This window comes from Pezoporus flaviventris, unplaced genomic scaffold, assembly GCF_033815535.1.
Source record: "Pezoporus flaviventris isolate CSIRO_AGI_PZ_B2104156 unplaced genomic scaffold, CSIRO_AGI_Pfla_v1 ptg000022l, whole genome shotgun sequence".
Taxonomy (NCBI): domain Eukaryota; kingdom Metazoa; phylum Chordata; class Aves; order Psittaciformes; family Psittacidae; genus Pezoporus; species Pezoporus flaviventris.
The window spans coordinates 4486536-4504292 of NW_026892570.1; the positions used below are offsets into that span (position 1 = coordinate 4486536).

General features: G+C 39.6%; 1 protein-coding gene across 5 annotated transcripts in view; it reads right to left on the reverse strand.

Moving 5' to 3' along the window:
- Positions 1–303: 303 nt before the first annotated feature.
- Positions 304–17757, reverse strand: part of PTCH1 (patched 1) — a 67745-nt gene continuing 50291 nt past the window's right edge. For 3 of the 5 annotated variants that reach the window (XM_061456309.1, XM_061456311.1, XM_061456310.1), the window contains 8 exons: positions 16086–16269; positions 14333–14613; positions 12674–12811; positions 9551–9693; positions 6522–6621; positions 5077–5331; positions 3463–3991; positions 304–1829 (listed from right to left, as the gene is read on the reverse strand). In XM_061456309.1, coding sequence (XP_061312293.1) covers positions 3464–3991; positions 5077–5331; positions 6522–6621; positions 9551–9693; positions 12674–12811; positions 14333–14613; positions 16086–16269 — 1629 coding nt within the window. In that variant the 3' untranslated portion in view covers positions 304–1829; position 3463. Of the gene's footprint in view, positions 1830–1932; positions 2057–3462; positions 3992–5076; positions 5332–6521; positions 6622–6803; positions 6834–9550; positions 9694–12673; positions 12812–14332; positions 14614–16085; positions 16270–17757 lie in introns of those variants that run through there. The other 2 variants (XR_009743908.1, XR_009743909.1) reach the window with 2 other exon arrangements.

Genomic DNA, 17757 nt, shown 5'->3' on the forward strand with positions numbered 1-17757 from the left:
CTACCAAAGAATTGGCCACTGCTGTTCAGGCATTGTACTCCAAAACCCCACCATTACTGTGGTTAGGAACAGAATATTGGTTGTGTTTGTTTGGCTCTGAATACGTAACTGAACATCTGCCTGCTCTAAAAACAGCTTGGAGAAGGGCAGAATAAAGATGAAGAAAGAGGAAGTCAGAGATAATGAAAACTTCTATTAGTTTTTAAATTAAGGTTCTCCATTCGTAAGGTTTCCAGCTGGAACACAGATTGTGGTGTTTTTTACAGACCCTTCACCTGCAGCTATCCCCTTTTAGTTTAAAAAAAAATAATAATGCAAAAAGCTAAATTAGTTTCGCAAAGAGATCCCAGTTTAGCTGTTTTAATTAAAAGTGCCACTGCAGCATGGGAAAACACAAACTATAGAGAAAAGAACATCCCAGGCCTTTCGTGTCATTACAGTCCTGGGCTCATCCAGAAAGCCATTTATATTTATAAAGTGAAAATAGATTATTTTTTTTTATCCTTCCATTTACTTTTTATCACTTACTATTAACTTCCTTCCTGCCATGAAAGTAAGGTGACCAATGGTACTGCTTCCAATGCTGGAAGGACACAGCTGAGCTGTTTCTCACCACCAAACAACTCAATTATCCAACTTCTAATGCCACGCATAGTTAATAGTATTGATATCAAAATAAAGCATATGCTCACTGAAATTCTATAACCAGCATTTCTCAATATCCAGCACCTTTGGAAGTGGAACAAGGATGGTTATAGTGTTTGCACTTACCTGGCACCTTTTACAAAGAAAAATTAAAGGAAAAGAATCAAAATCAAAGCACTACAGGAACAGTAACTAAGCCTCACAACATTCCTGGGAGGTAGGTAAGTGTAATTACACCCATTTTACAGAATGAGAAACTGAGGCACAGGGCAGTTAAGTGACTTGACCAAAGCCATGTGAACCAAGTCATTAAGTCTGTGGGAAACTGAACCACAACCTCAACCTTGACTCCCTGTCTTCTTTTCTATTTCAGTTGGGCCTTTCATGATGGCAGTCTATGGTGCATGTTCATAAACACCAACATGGTTTTCACTAGTGCCTGCTAACAGGGAAAGCCAGACTTATATCGGCATCAGTGGGTTGATAAGCCCACTAAGTGTTGCCATACAGTAAAGGGAAACTACAGTACACCAGGAACATACACACAAAAGCATGCAAACTTCCAGATGCACACATGGATACACACAGCAAAACAGAACCTGCACATAGCTAAATCTATTTAAGCCTCCCAGATTAACTTGCTTTTCTTCGTATCTGCTTATTTTAAAAATTATCATGCATAGCGTGTTTGAAAGTTAGCAGTAACACCTCATCCTACCACAGGGTTGTGATACGCAAACTTAAAATACTTTAAAGAGACATGTACCTTAAAAAAAACCCTATCACATAAGCAATATTTGCATAGAGTTATACACGTAAAGTATAAAATATTTAAGCAGCAGCAACTTATGCTGGAATTTAGAACTAGATTAAGCTTAGTTGTGGCACAGAGATCAATGTACAAAAAGTACAAAGCGCACACAATATTGTCCCCATTCTATTGCCCAGAGGCAAATGACTCCAGACTATACTACTTTACATTGTTCTTTTGTATATTACATATGTGTACATCTTTTAAATACTTAAAGAAATATTTAACAAAATAATACAATAGGTTACAGTAACAGTGAACTGTTGTCCTGATGCAGCATGTCCTTTTCTACAACTTCAAGCAGTTCTTCAATTCAAGCAGTTCTGGAAATAGAGTTTTCTATCTTTGGCCTCTTCTTTGCTTCAGTTATTACCTTTTACAAATAAAGAGAAAAGAAAAGCAAATATTCATTAAAGTTCAAGAAAAACAAACAAATCAAGCTAATCCGAAATTCATTTCATGATTCTTGTGGTTACAGTTAGCGGTTAGGAAACATGGGCTCTGCTTTCATATTAGTCATGAATTTCCCAGTAACGAAATACTTGGGCCAATTAAAAAAAATGCAGATGCTTTAATTTCTGAGTTCCCAGCTCCAGATACCTGCAACAAACTCAGTCAAAACCAATGAATGCTTCAAGAAGAAGGAATATGCTATATTGAGTACGGTGCACACTTAAGAATCTCACACCACCATGCAGTTCAGCTTGAAAAAGCTTAGCCCAAGTATTTTCTTATTCTGTGGATACTGTTACTTGCCACATTTCTAGACTGCAAGGCTAAAGGCATTCATGTCTATTTGCACTTTGGGATGTTTGGAGAGAAGTTTCATAAATCAGAGGGTGATGTTTTGATTAAGTCATCAAAAATTTTCCATCAAAACTCCCCGTCTGTGCGTCTGTGCACGCATACATGCAAAATAGTTCAATAACCCAAATAAAATGGTTTCGTCTGGTCAAACTAGTGTCTGTCACTGAAAAGCTCTGAAAAACAGAGAAAACAGGGGTCCAGAGCCAAGTAACTATTGTAACACTTTATCCCAGAAGAGAAAAATGGGGTTAAATTGGTGAGATGGTTTTAGGCACAAGCCCCAGAAACCTGTCAGTGTAAAAGCTCAATTAGCTTCTCCCCTTCAAAGTATTCGCTATAAAATTAGTAGAAGATTTTCAAGAACATGAACAGCTTTATTCTTCCCCAAACGTCTGCTGGAGTATCCTGTCTGTTCTAAACAGCACTGTAATCTGCTGTTGCCGGCCTAAAGACAGGCTATGATTTATGTATCACGTCTCACAAGTTCATGGGGGTATCTGTTGTTTCACAGGAACATCTTAAACACCATGCTAGGTTGGCTCTGCCCTATGCAAATCTGCCACAGGCACTGCAACTGACCCAAAGGAACCCAAGGACTCCCCCAGGGTCTCCGAATGTCGCCTCGCACACAGCAGTGCACGAGGCATGGTGGGGCCTTCCCACCTCTCACTTAGCCCATCTCCCATAGGGACTCAGTGCTCAGACTTCAAATTCTTTCACAGAGTTTTATTCAAGAGGACAACCCTCGAAGCAGCTGGCAATGTTACACTCTCCTAGGCAACGTCATTCTGTGTAATGTTTCAGAACGTGCTTGATTCAGGATGAGAAGACAGGACCTATCAACAGTAAATGTAGTTGCACAGCTTTAGGAATGTTGCTCATGATCTCTGCTTCATTCTCCTCACCCAGTAAGCTGGGACCGCATGATGTACCTACCCACTTTGCAAGGCTCTTGGAAGCAGTTAATGTCTGAACCCACTACAATTGCTCAGTGTTGGCAAGTACTATATTACCCAACCTGATTTCTAGTGCAAAATGTACTATATTCACAGTTTAATAGCAGATTTAAGATGATCAGCAACCAGTAAGTAAGCCTACCTGAGGAACAGGTAGCTCAGAGAATTTTATCTTTCGCCTTTCTTTTGATCACACCATTGCCCAGCACAGGCAGAGCTTGCAGCTACAGGAGACGTACCTACCTTACTGTGAGCTGTTGCTGGGCGTCCTTTCCTCACATTCGACATCTTGCAGTTCTATAACTTCTACTTTAGAATTTCTTCTTTCACACCGCACATTAAAAGGCACATGGGGGTCCTCAAATGGCCCATGGTCAGCTTCATGGTATCCCTCGTAGGACGGAAAGCTCCCTCCCCGAGAGCTGTGGCTGTGCACCGCAGGGTGGACAGCAACAGTCACTGAAGCTGAGGCAGTCACAGTAGTGATAGGCTGGCAGTATGCTGGTCCTGTGGTGCCCAGGGTGCTGAACGCTGGACTTCTTATGTTATGAGAACGAGTCTTGTGGCCCAAGCGATCCCTGTTGCTGGGTCCTGAATGCCCTTCAGTAGAGATTTCAAACGCGTCCCTGCGAGGGCGGTAAGGAGGTGGTCGCTGCCCTTCCCTCGCTTCCCGTTTAGCTTGTCTGCCCTGACGCCATGTCTGCTGTGTGCCAGGCTCTGGATTCAACTGTGATCTGGGGCTCGACTGATGCTGTGCCTCTGGCTGAACCACCTGAAAGAGCAATGCACTGTTATGCCTTTGGCACAGCAAGGCAAACAAATACCACACTCGCTTGTGTTTTACGCTGGGAACAATTGTAATAATGCTGTCCTGGCTCTAACAATTACGATAAAGCTGACCTGGATCAAATTCTACAAAGGAAATGTTCTAGAGTTTGATAACTGTTGATTTTCCAGATAGTGTTTGTCTGAAGTTATTAAAACCTGGAAAGCATACCTTCAGAAAAACACAGGATGACAGCTGAAAACATTAGTGTAAGCTTCCTACATACTAGTCCATCTTTTCAAAGGGATCAGTGACAAGCACTTGATCTTAACTCATTCAACAAGAAGAATTGCAGGCATTTGGAAAAGGCTCTATTCCATGGAGGGTACACACACAGGATGTTAGTAGGGTAGTTTGTATAGACTGTAGGAATCTGTTTTCTGATTTCCATAAAAAGCGTGAAGCGCAGCGGCCACATCAGTCAATAAACCGTGACCAACTTCAAATGTGGCTGTGCTTGTACCTATTTCTAGGCCTCTGCTGAACAAAAACAGATCCGCATTGCAGCTCAGCATGCAGCATCAGCAGGGGTAGGAGACAGAGCTTTTTCACTTTCCTTTGAAAATGCAATTATGGCAACCCAGCAGCAAGATGCAACAGGCTCGTGGTTTAGTACAACCCTGAAACTGTTTTCTTCTGGCTCTATCAATCTTTTTCCCCAAAATGTGCTGGCAGAGGAGAGGTATATGAGATGGGAATCCACAAGGAGTTGTGTGCAAGAGGTCTGGATCTTTTAATCCCTCCTGTTCTCTCTCTGAAAATAGTAACCAAACAGACTGAGAGCTCTCTCTTGTGGCTGGTGCCAATATGATGCAACAGCAATTACACATGCCAAAGACCTCTGCTTTCATACCATCACTTTACTCCCAACTTGATCCTAAAGAAGGGGACCCTTCACTCCCTGCTTACAACTTTTGGCACAAAGCCACAAAGCATAATCAGCAGAAATATGAAAGACCTTCCCACAAAAATAAATAGTGTAAATAACCCCAAAACACTCTCCTTGCCCTCCTGCCAGTCAATATGCTTACACTGGATCTTGCAAAGACAGGATTCTCAGTGGCTTCCACTATTACTTGGTGGACTGGTGCCCCAGGGCCTTGCGCGGCCTCATACTGATGAAGCTCTTCACTGATGCCGGACACTGTGGTTTGAGAGCTGTACTCTGAATCAGAGGAATCTGACCCATTGTGTGTGTGCGTGGGTGGCAGTGCAAACCTCACGATGCTGGGGGCCAGCTCAGGAGACGGTGTAGGCAACCTGGTTTGTCCATTGGTTGGAGAAACCTGATAATGACAGTGCATTCAGTAACATTCAGTTAGCATTAGCCTTTTAATCACTAGTACTTGACACAAATGATGTTCTCCAAATTCACCCTCTCATGCGCTGAGAACCTTAGCACCAGTTTTCTGATGGACGTTTATCCCGATAACCCATTCTTCCGAGTACCATTGTCTCAGGAAGTTCATGTAATGTGTGCGCGTTCATCCACTTGCATTTACAAAAGTAGTAAGCGGACTTCCCTCTCACTTCAGCATGCGTTAACAGTGATTTCATAAAATCACCTCAAATGTGTATGTACAGCATGTTTTACTAATACTAAACCAATAAATACTTCTAAAATATTACTAGTGCTGTACATACATATGTTTTACTCTTGTACACGCACATACACATATAGACACAACGTGATAAAGACTGCCCTATGTAAGGCAGTAATTGTAAAGTAGACATAGAATTGTGTAGAGCAAGTAATGAACAGTCAACAACCAAATACAAATTTGATATCTATGAATGATTTTTGGCTGGACTTGGGCTTTATACTGTAAAGTCATCAACATCTAAGTGAAGGCTTCCACCCATGAAGAATGTTGCTTGAGCCAAAAGCATACCACAAGGAGGGGCGACAGGACAGGAGGGACCTTCTGGCAGACCAGTCATGGCTGTCAAGGTGTGGTCTGCAGACCACCACTGCTCTATGTTGGTCCACACATGCCTTCCTGGTGGTCTGCTCAGTTAAACATTTTGAGGAAAGCAGCAGAGGCAGTGAAGTAGGAAAGGTGGTGTGTGTACAAAAAGAACTGTCTTTTGCAAAATCCTGGGAAAAAATCCCTATTTTACAAACTAGTCTGCATATCACATTATGCTTTTAAAAGCATAAATAATCCTACACTTGTATCAAGTTTGCTGATTGCAGCCTCTAAAGCAATACTTATTTAAAAACAGAGGAGTATCAACTACATAACAAACAGCACTTTTGACAAAGATTACAAAAACTCCACAACAACTAGAGCAAGAAACTTGCAAACTAAAACCAAACAAGCAAATTAACAAAAAAAAAAATAAAAATCCAAGATAATTTAAAAATAAAGCGTTTCTATGGGGGAAGGGGGGGGGGGCAGAGGGGAGTTTGATCAGGGAGGGCAGGGGTGCAAACATAACATTATTTCTTCTGTTTGCCATTAATTTTACTGACCTCAGGGTATGGTCCAAAGAACGAAAGAAGAACAGGAAGCAGCACCAATCCATTAAGAACTCCCAGAATGGTTAAGATTGCCAAAACAGCAAAGAAATACCTGAAGTAGGGTTTAAGGGTTTTGGGGGGAGAGAATAGCCACAGATATTGTTAGAAATAAGGGATTAAAAATTATTCCTACATATTTTAAAACAATACATATACTAAATTAAATCTAATTGTTACTAACATTGCACAAAATAATTATATCACTTTCTATATAGAAAGATAGATTTTTTTTACCTTTTGAATTAGAGAAGCTACATTCCACAACTCAAAGTGTTAGTTGGTAAAGGAAAGAAAAAAATTACATTTGTTAATTTCCCAGAATCTGGAAGCATGTAATGTTATTTATGAATGTGTTACACAAACACAAAAATATGGAATGTGCAGGGAATAGCTGAATGGATTGAAAGCACAAATACAATGCAAAGGGGCCCCCATTAGTGAAAACCCAGCAGAAGCAAACAAATGAAGTGAAGGGTGTAGAATTCAAACAATTTAGCCTAGAAGGAAAAGAAGCCCTCTTCTCCCAGCAGCTAATCCACTGTGAAATGCTTCTGCATCTTACAGCAGAATCTCTAATTAAATCTCCAGTGTATCAGGTAAGGGTTTCCCTTGCTGTTCATTAATCACAACTTTCCGCCTAGAATTCTGTGAGTTTCAGTTTTATCAAATTGCAACCCTTTTACAACACAGGAACCCACTTTCTGCAAAGAAAATGCTGCCCATTCTATAGTAAGCTTCAGCATTGTACTGAGTAGGAGCACTCCACAATGGCAGAGCTGCATTGCAGGCTAATCTTTTGTTGAACAATTTAGCATCTCTGAATACTCTTGTTTTGCGTCAGCCAATTCAAACATAAAGGGTGAAGTACTATGGAAGAAGAGGAAAGTGCACAAGTGGTTGTCCTTTCCCACCACTGAGGGCTAAGGTCTCGGATCCTTCATGAATACCAAGGTAAACCTGTCAGTAAAAGGAAAGCCTTGCTAGTTGGTATTCGGCACAGCTGGGGCTCAGACTAAACTTAAGGCTGTGTTGTAACTAATGATTTTGAGGACTCAGTCTTGGTTAATTTCGGGAGGAGAAGGCAAAGGAGAGGGACAGAGGGCAAGTTTGCTACTAATGGGTCTGCTGATTGCACTGTCTAGCTGGCAACAAACTTTACTGCCTCACCATTTCTACATCTGATCAAATGTATCAGACTCCTGTAAAACTACAAATATCCTGCTATTGTAAACATTCTGATCTGCATTAGCAAAAATCAACAAGCCAATCTACTCTACTAACATAAACCAAGAGAACTTTATACTGGGACAGATATCAACAACAGGCATTAAAAACATTTGCATCTCATCCATCTAGCTCTAGGATAAACAGGAGGATTATAGCTCTGACCACTTGGTGTATACAATGTCTGTTAATTTACTTAATCTTCCACGTTGTTGGACTAATCTATCACTTTCCGGAAGTTTGGGATCTTCTTCGCCCACTATAACAATGATCAGGCTCCCATAGTTTATTTTTTAAACAAGGCAAACTAAAGTCAAATTGTGTTAGAAAATGAGAAACTGATGGCCAAAAAAAGTAAAATGACATTAAGTTGAAAAATTGAAAGGCTCATTTTATAAACTGAGAGAACACCAAATCCAAATTTGGTGTGAAGGGCTGCTACAATCTTCCATTTGCTATGATAGAAAATACGCTTGCCAAAATCTGGTAGGTTAAGTAGGAAATTAACACAACAATGTACCCTTGTAAATTTAGGTTAAATCTGTAAGTAACCTAAATGTCAAAGTGTTCCAAACATTACAAGATCAGGTCCTAAAAGAATAATTCTCCTTGTTTCTTCAGTACCAATAAAGTTAAAAATACTGACTTGGGGAAAAACACAAATTCTATTTCAGGACATGCAATATCTGCACAGTAGTAATACATAGGTTTCATGAGGTCTAACTGCAAACTGCTTGCTTTCTTCAAATCTCTTTTATACATAAACAAAAAACCTTGATGAGATTTAGCAGCCGTCCTCTCAGTTCCTGCCTCTGACATTTTGTTGTCCTTGTTGTCAAATAGATGTCAGTGAAATCTAGTCATCTATCCAGTTTATGTCTACCTAAGCAGTTAAGCCACCTTTCAGAGCATTTTTACTTTGCCAGTTCTACCTCAGTTCCATTTTAGAGACTGGATTTTTTTTTCATGTAGTAGTTTGCCACAAAGAACCTGTGTTACTTTTAAGATTAGCCATTTGCAGAGCTCCACAGGTTGTTTGGAATAGAATAGGATCTGTTTCATTGCAATTCTCAAATTCCCCTGAATGAAAAACTTGCTTTCCACTCATACTCGACGAGTTCACATTCTTAATTAAATTCATAAGAAACAGTCTGCCTGTAGTTCTAAACAGAAGGGCCTTCAGGCCTTGCTTCACGAAATTTTAATATGAAGCTCTGTGCTCATACTTATGGTTCCCCAGCTCCCAAACAGGGCTTTTTTTTTTACCCCTCCCTGTTCTACATCACTGTAAACCTCACACAATGATAGAAGAAGGCCCACAGTGAGTCACTTGCAGCACAGTTGCAGTACGTTTGTATGTTCATATGTCCTTTGCACACAAACTGTTCTGCATACAAGAAATCTGGAAGACCTAAAGGCTAAAGGTCAAAGCCAGTTAATACTGGACAATACTAGACACCTTGAACTAACTCAAACCCAGAATTAGCAAACGTTGCTAAAGAGGGCCATTTCTGTGTTCTTTCATGCTGCGTGTCAGATTTTCCTGGAACAGGTTTTAATACCAGCAATGGAAACACTACCGCGTCTACCATGTAACAAGGAGTTAATAAAAACAGAGGGAAAGCAGGACTATGATGTAAGCATGCTTGACACACCATGCATAGTAATAAAATGACAGATACGCTGAAGTGACCAAAAATTAAAAGCATACTTATTTTTATTTCAAAAGAAAGTCAAGACACACACAAATGCTTTACCTGACAATGAAATCAAACTCTGATCCTGCGAGCATTAACACTCCAAGCAGAGTGGACACAGCCCCATCCAGCACTGGTGCAAACATGTGTTCCAATGCAAGGACAGCCCTGCGGTTCCTGTCTCCTATGGCAGTTAAAAATGCCTGAAAAACAATTAAATCCACTTCATTAGACAGATGCACACAAGCTTCCTATAGCTCTTCTCATAGCATGCACACTTTTTCAGCAGTTAATTACTTCAAACCAGAGTTTATTAAACTATAGCCAGCTAACCTTCAAGAGAAGGCCTGGTTCTGCAGTCATACCATATAGCTGCTGCTGCTGAAATCACACAACCAGAGTAACTACTGTTTACAGAGTCAGACCATAGTAATAATTTTGGAAACAATGCCTGCTTGCATCAGCAGGCTTTTGTTACCAGGTTTTTCTTATTTCCACCTGCAAGAATTCATTTCATGGTGAAAGCACTTCAGGTGTCGTAATTACAGGGCTACTTCTTTCACTCCCATGGGGCCAGGGCTTCCATGACTTTAACACTTCTATTTCACTGAAAATAAATGTTTTTGCAACTCCTACTACTTCAAAGCTAGCAGAACTACACATATAAAAATGCCTTACGAACAGTGCTGAACATGGTAGCACCTGAGCAACAATATGACTAAGTGAAAAGTCCTCTCTTCAACTCTTCAGGGAACAAGCTGTTATCTAGAACAGTCAAAGGCTGTTGTTCCATAGGAATTTGTCTTCTCTGTGTATGACTTAGTGGTTTAAGAAGACAAGAACCTGGTTTACCTTTTTCCTGTGATTTTTAAGGGGTTTCTCTTTGGCAATTCTCTACTGCCTGTTAAGACACAGGCTCCAGCAGCTATCTTCCTCTTGGTCTAAGAATTTAAGTCTCTCTTCCCTAGCAGCTTATTTTCACTTCCCTGACAAATATGGGGGAAAATCAGCCAACACATTAAAATTTACCTGGTGAGACAAGCAGACCGAAAAATGGGTACAGGTGGAGTGAGATTTCCAATCCTCACTTCCGTAGGTAGCCAAACCATGTATTGGACTAAAAGTGGTCTGTGAAAAATCACCAGGATATTGTACATTCCCGTATACATAAATAGATAAAAAATTCCATTCAGGGTAAAGGCAGCTGTCAGTAAGACGACTCACATGAATGTGAACTATGGGATCTGATTCACAAACATACTATTTATATAAACATATGTATATGTATGTAATTAGAGAATGCATAATACAAGAGTGTACTATGGAGTCAGAATTTATTTGCAGAATTAAAAAGATGAGGTTACAGTTCACAAGCAATGATGGAGAACTGAGCCACAAGTGGATCATAAATGACTCTCAAACAAGTTCAAGGAAGCTTTTTATCAACAGTTCCAGCATTGCATTTTTTGTTTATGCAACACTAGTTTGCTTATATGCAGGAAGTGCAGTGAAGGTCAGTACTGCTGCTATCATCTGAGGTCTACTAGACATATTTAAAGGCTGTGTTTGAAATTTTTGACTCCAGAGTCAATGTGAAAAAATGGCAATTTTCAGAAAATGGAATTTTCAGTTTGCTGGGCATTTTATCTTCAGCCATAGATGACTTTTTAAATATATATATATATATACACATAAAGTCCTGTAAATTAGCTTAGTTTCTTTCCATTCGGAAACAACTGTTTTATCCTTTTTTTATTCCAGTTTTCCTGTTTTAAATCTTTAGTTCTAAGAAACTGTCATTTATTTCTTCCTTTTGCACATTACTAGTTTCTGACACTTCCCAAACTATTTCAGGTCCTAGCAAACAAGTTTACCTCCAAAAGCCTAACTACCCATAGCAGGAGGGGGAAAAAAAGATGTCACCACTGCAGTGATCCAGTTGCTCCTCTTTAACCTTACCCTACTTCCCCTACAATTTTTATTAAAATTATTCTTTACATCCTGTCACTTTATATGCCCCAACTTTGTACATCATCTACAAGTTCCCAGGATCTGGCCATCTCCAGTGTGCTAAGATCCCTGTTAGTTCTCCTCCCTTTGCCACCAGATCCTCTTAGCAGTCTACAAGTCCTCCTTTTGAGTCTAAAAGGCCTGCTGCATTCCCATCCAATGTCACCACCGCTTTCCAGCCCCCTCCCTTCACTTCTTGTTGGATTGTTATAGTACTAACATACTACAGACTATAGCAGACTACAAGCACCTCATCCCTGAAATTATACAGACCACTCATTCTTTACTACTTTTAAACACGGTAAAATTCAAGTCCATGAAGACAATGATATTCTTAAAACTATTCTGAAACACCAGTTAGAATAGCTTTATAGGAAAATTACTTACGCTAAGTGTGCAAAATGGTGGAAAGATCAGCACTGGCATTGTCAAATGCGAACACACAAAATTAGCCCTTTATTCTTTGTCACCAAATAAAGCAAGATGAGTTTGCATATTTTGAACACCCAAATCTGCCCCCCTGCAAGCACTGTAATCTTTACACATTTTTGCACATTAGGTTGAGTAAACTGGGTGAGTAAGTGCACACTCTATTTGGATTCTTAACCTTGAAAATGTTGAAAGTCTGCATATAAAACATACTTTTTTCTCCTCTCTGCTCCTCCTCATCACATTGGGAAACTTTTTTTCCTACAGACTGCATGTTTGTGCCCTATTAATAGTTGATAGTTCTGAGAAGAAAGTGCAGATTTTTCAAGGGGAAAATGAATCCAAATACATTCAAATTTTAGTGGTCCAGTGAGATCAAATGACACTATATGTGACTTTGAAAATCTTCTCTTCCACAAGATACAGAATCTACATGCAAGAGGGAACAAACAGTCACATAGCAGTGCACAGGGAGGCTGCATACAAGGACCAGGAGAGTCTGCAGTAAGGTGCATTAAGACCTTTGCTTTGTCTACATATTTGCATCATTCGGACAACTAGGTATCACTGATACTGACTGACACTGACTCAGCAACTACCTCTGTAAAGACAAAGTGAATGGCACACAAAACACCTTGTGACCAATTTCCTGCAGATTTAGGAGACTAAGTAAGGATTTGTGATCCTAACATTGCCACCATTTTATTTCAAAATATTTTGAAAACGCTTCCTGATCTTACATACCAATGCAACGTGAACAGTGAATTCCACACCAATGCCAACAGAAGCAATCAGGATAACCACAGGAACTGCACTCAGCTTTATTCCAATTAGACCCATCATGCCAAACAGCTCCACAGTCATAAGAGCCAGCACCACCACCTAGATGATTTCAAACAGCTGTTAGTAACTTCTTATACTCCAGGCAAATTAAGAGAAAGATATTTCAGAACAATATGGTGACTTCAAAACATACTCTTCAAAGCCACGCTATATTCCCAAAGACCATCTGCTTTTCCTTGTATCATTGTGCTCACTGGCAATGACTTGCAGAATTACTAGTCTAAATTATACTCCTAAGAAGCAGTTATCAGACCAAGCATCAATTTTGTATTGATTACAATTTAGCTGTGATTTGAAAAACAATTTATTTTTCCTTATCACAGAAACATACATTTTTCTATTTTTCACCTTGTTTCTTGGACAATTCTTCCAGAAAAAGTAACTCTCAACTATCTGTATTGGAATTTCTTTTGCACAACTGCAAACATAAGTGAGGATGACTTCTAAGTAGGTTTAAAGCCCAGAAGAAAGTGAACGCCATAATCAGCTGATGAGTCTCAGGTTACAGACGAGCTCTGAGCTTTTAAGATACTTCGAGGGATTGACACAGACAAAGTGAACAGTTAAATCTAAGGGAAAGCTTTTATTTTTCTTTCACCTACCTTGTAAAAAAAATGAGGAAAAGGGAAAAGGGAGGGGAGGAAATCTGTAGAATCAACGTTAAAAGTTGTTAAAGGCAAGCAGGGAAAAAAAGATAGACATAAAAGCAATGGTGGACTTTGAAAATAAACGCCTTTTCCAAGGGAAAAAGTATGCACTACAATAAATGATTTTATAAGCTAATGAATCAAGAGTAATAACATAAATTGCTTGATTAACTGCTATGAAAAATATTCTAGACTAAACATTTACCTTTTAACATACCTGTCATATAAACATACATTACAAAAACTAGTAACTGTTTTACGCTTTTCTACTTCTGGCATTTTATAAACCATACGATAGTTTATGGAATTTAAACATAGGAACATCATCATTCAACTTAACTTAAATGTTTACTGAGAGGCTTATGGTTCCTAGCAGAAAGCATGGAGGAGTATTCTCTGCAGTTTATAATTTTATGGCTCTTTCTCCTGGATAGCTCAGTCACACTCTTTCCACAGCGCACACTGTACAACCTAACCATTTCAGATTTTCCAGAAAGACTGCATTCAGAAATAACTGGGAAAATTTACGGGCAAGATAGTCTCAAGCAACTGCCTTGAAAAATAACTATGTCTGATAAAAAGGGAGAGGGAATAAATAATTAAGAATAACTTTAAATATTTAATAAATTTCCCTCTGCGTCTTTACTTTGCATGTACCTGAGCAAAGGCAAAAGTTTATGTACTTTTCCAAGAAACCTTTAAAGCTGGAAAAAAAGGTGGCCAAAGGATTAAGGTTATTAAGGTTTATACCTTTAGCATGAACCCTACCCCCTTAAGTTGAATAAATATATAATGAATGATGCAATATACATACTCCACCAGAGGCCCAGACATAAACAAAACCTTCCCGACTACAGCAAGAGCTATGCTGAAAGGAATTTGACTTCAACAAAGACCCTTATAATAAACTTACAATGATCCCAGCTGTCCAGGGGTTTAGGAGGAAGAGGGCACACACCAGAAATGTGCAAGCCAAAACCACACTAATTGATAAGAGCAGCCAGTGACGAAGCCCAATGTACTGCTCCCAAAACAGAAACGGGTAACCATTTGGGTAGCTGGCGATCCCCAGACTGGTGTAGTTATTACAGATAGCTCTCACTTTCTCAATAGCCTCCACAAAGTCAGAAGTTTCACGCAATCCGTTGAGGTAGAAAGGAAACTGAGCATATTCTATGGGCTCGGCTGCTGGAACTAGAGAAGGATAGCAGTGTTAAAATGTGTGCTTGGGAAGAAGGTACCCAGAGAACAGGATTAACAAAACACTTTGTTCTCTGCAGCAAAATGCTTAAAGGTGTTGAATTTAAACTTTACTTCTTTGGAACAAGTGATATTTAAAAAAATCATCGATAAACACTGAAGAAGTACACAAGATTACTAGATTTTATCATGCAGTGCAATTGGATGAACACAGTCTACCCCAAACAATTCTGTATAATTTAACAGATATATTTCAATACATGTATTTAATTCTCATCAGTGCTATAGTGGTTTTTACTGAATACCTGGCCGAAAATCCCTAGCTGCAATATAAATAAGATGATCACATAATCTTAAACACTTTTATCCAAGAACTCTTCCTTTATGTAATTCCTTTCAACTGAAGGTAATTTCCCTGGGATAAACTGAGGTTCACTGACACAAAACTAGAGAAAAACTATGCTCGCACAGGCTGGTTGGTTTTTAAGATTTCCAGTGAATATTTTGAAAGTCAGATTCAGAAACCCATGTGCTGTTACTGATGCAAATGACTGGGGAAAAAAACTAATATTAAAGTAATGGTTTACTGAAGAAACATGTAACTTTTTATCCTTTAATAATTTGACCAACCAACACTCTCCATACTTCTATTTGAGCATAGTGCTAAGTCTATTGTATGACAAGGAGAAGAAAAATCTTCCACAACAAGCATTTTGTTACTGCCGTTGTGTGTTCCAGACCCTGCAGGGTCATTCAGCTGACTTGCTAAACATTATTTGCCCTATTATAATCTCAACTATAAATTTTCATTAAGACAAGACTTGGCGGTCTGCCACAAAGCTCTAGGGTTTGTGAATCACAGCTACCCAATCACATTTCCAAGTGTACCAGTCCTCCCCTATATGTACCAGTCCTCTCCCCTTCACCATTGGTGTCCAACTAGCAATCCTCCCAGTAAATTGATAGGTGAAGCATAGCAATGAAAACTGGCACAGAATGGGACTAGTCCCCTACCTAAGTAGCTCTGGTACCACATCAGTGTTGGTAACTCTGCACATGAGCTAACTTGGTAAAAATCCCTTAGGCATTAATAATTGAGGGTAAACATGATGTAACCTCAGTGACAAAATTTCAGAATGACACAAGACAGGAACTTCTTGCAATCTCCAAGTTTGTTTCACAGACAGAACTCTCAGGTGACACTAAAAAGAAATGCTTACTATAAATTTTTAGGGCTTTAAACTGTTATAAACCTTATTTTTCAACATGACAAAACCCTGCAATGGTGCTGTATCTGCAGTGGTGCATAGGTCTCCTAAGGCTACAGAGTAACACAATATATTTCTTCTGAGCCCTGGTGCAGCATCAGACCACTACAGAGATACTGGCTCTTGAAGGAAGGAGTGGGGGGACTCCTTGCAGTTTATATAATGAACAGTAAGACATTAAGATGAAACGCTACTTACTTCTCAGTCTTGTTTCTGGCATATAGTCTGCTTTGTCATGGACCCACTCTGGGCGGTGAGGCCGGATGTTGGCTTGCGAGGCAGCATAAGCCACAGGGTCATTGCTAACCCAGGCTGTCAGGTAGATGTAGAAAGCATTTGGGTTAATGATTCCATCTGCATCCACCAGACGCTGTTTAGCCAACTGCAAAATGGAAAATATTAGAAGCCTTTCAGAATGAGTTTTGCTTTCAGGGCTCTTGCCATAAAGCTTTCAACAAATGGCCTGGAGATGCAACACACATATCAGAGGGGAAGAGCAAAAGAGTATGGAGATTCACTCGAAGTGACTTATCTGTAAACTATTGTTTGACAATGGAAAAAGAAAAACAAAAGTACAACAGTGATAGTAGAAAGTGGTTATTTATAAATTAGTACTCATATAATATTTACAATAACCACTAAATCAGCAGATAGTTCCAGGATAGCCAATTGAATCCAAATTCTGAAAGCCTGCAGCCAAGAGTGAAAAACAACCAACTTTGAGAAACACATTTAAAGACAGGGAAAGAAAACCTGGCAAGAGTCCCTATACACGTCTGTGTGCAGTTAACCTCTGTTGTTAACACTGAAGGAAATGCCACCCAGTAAATGGAGGAGAGCTATAAAAATAAAACAACATCTGTATAAATTTTTCTAACACTTGCCTCCTATGACCTATGTATTCAGAAAATGCCCAGCATCAAGAAAGCAGACTAGTGCCCTGTGTTATTTGGGTCACTGTGGGCAAATGCATCTGTGGGGTAAACAGCAGTGGTACGCTTCTAGGGTTCTGCAGCCAAATCCTGCACAGCTAGAGCTCTGACAAAGGGCTCTGTGGGTGAAAAGTATTACTGGGGTTTTCTGTTTTGTTTATTTAAAATACTGGCTTGGCTCCAGTTTCAGGTCTTTTTAATGAAATGAAAAACAACAGTGACAGCAGCTGAAAAAAAAAGAAAAAAAAAAAGCTGGATTCCAAGGATCTGGATTCAATTAGTCCACAGGATATGCAACAACTGTATGTCTTCAAGCTGTCTCTGGAACTGCACAGCACAGCGCTCAGCCCCTGTGGGTGCACCACACTTTTCTCCCTCCCAGGCACAGGAAATTATATCAGCAGCTGCAGTCCAATCACATTTGTTCCACAGCGTACCTGGTATACTCTGCTAAACAAAATCTCAATGAAGGTTTTCTCTTCAGCTCCCTTTCCTTGCTTAATTCATAGCTGAAGCTTCATTCAGACCTGACAGCATATTGCATGTTGCTATACAACAGTGTGTTTTACACACCATAGCAACTTTGAACAATGTACTCTGTAAATCTGTCACCTTTAATGCCAGGAAAAAAAGAAGGACAATAAGCAGATCTGCCAAGAAGCTCATTCGAAAGACTATTTTTCTGCCTGAAGGCACAGTCAGTAAGGACTCTAGAAGAGGAGAAGCTAGGTTACTGCAGGATTTCATCTTAGAGGTTTGAAACATAGTTTTACTGTAAGAAGTCAAACCTAATATAATCCCACTTACCAACAGCTATAGCAAATTCAGTCATAAGCTGTGATAACCTCAAACATACTTTACTTAGGCAGCTGAAACAACTGCCATTCTAAGTTCTACAGCAGTATAGCTGTATCTAGTGATGATTGTATAAGTACAGC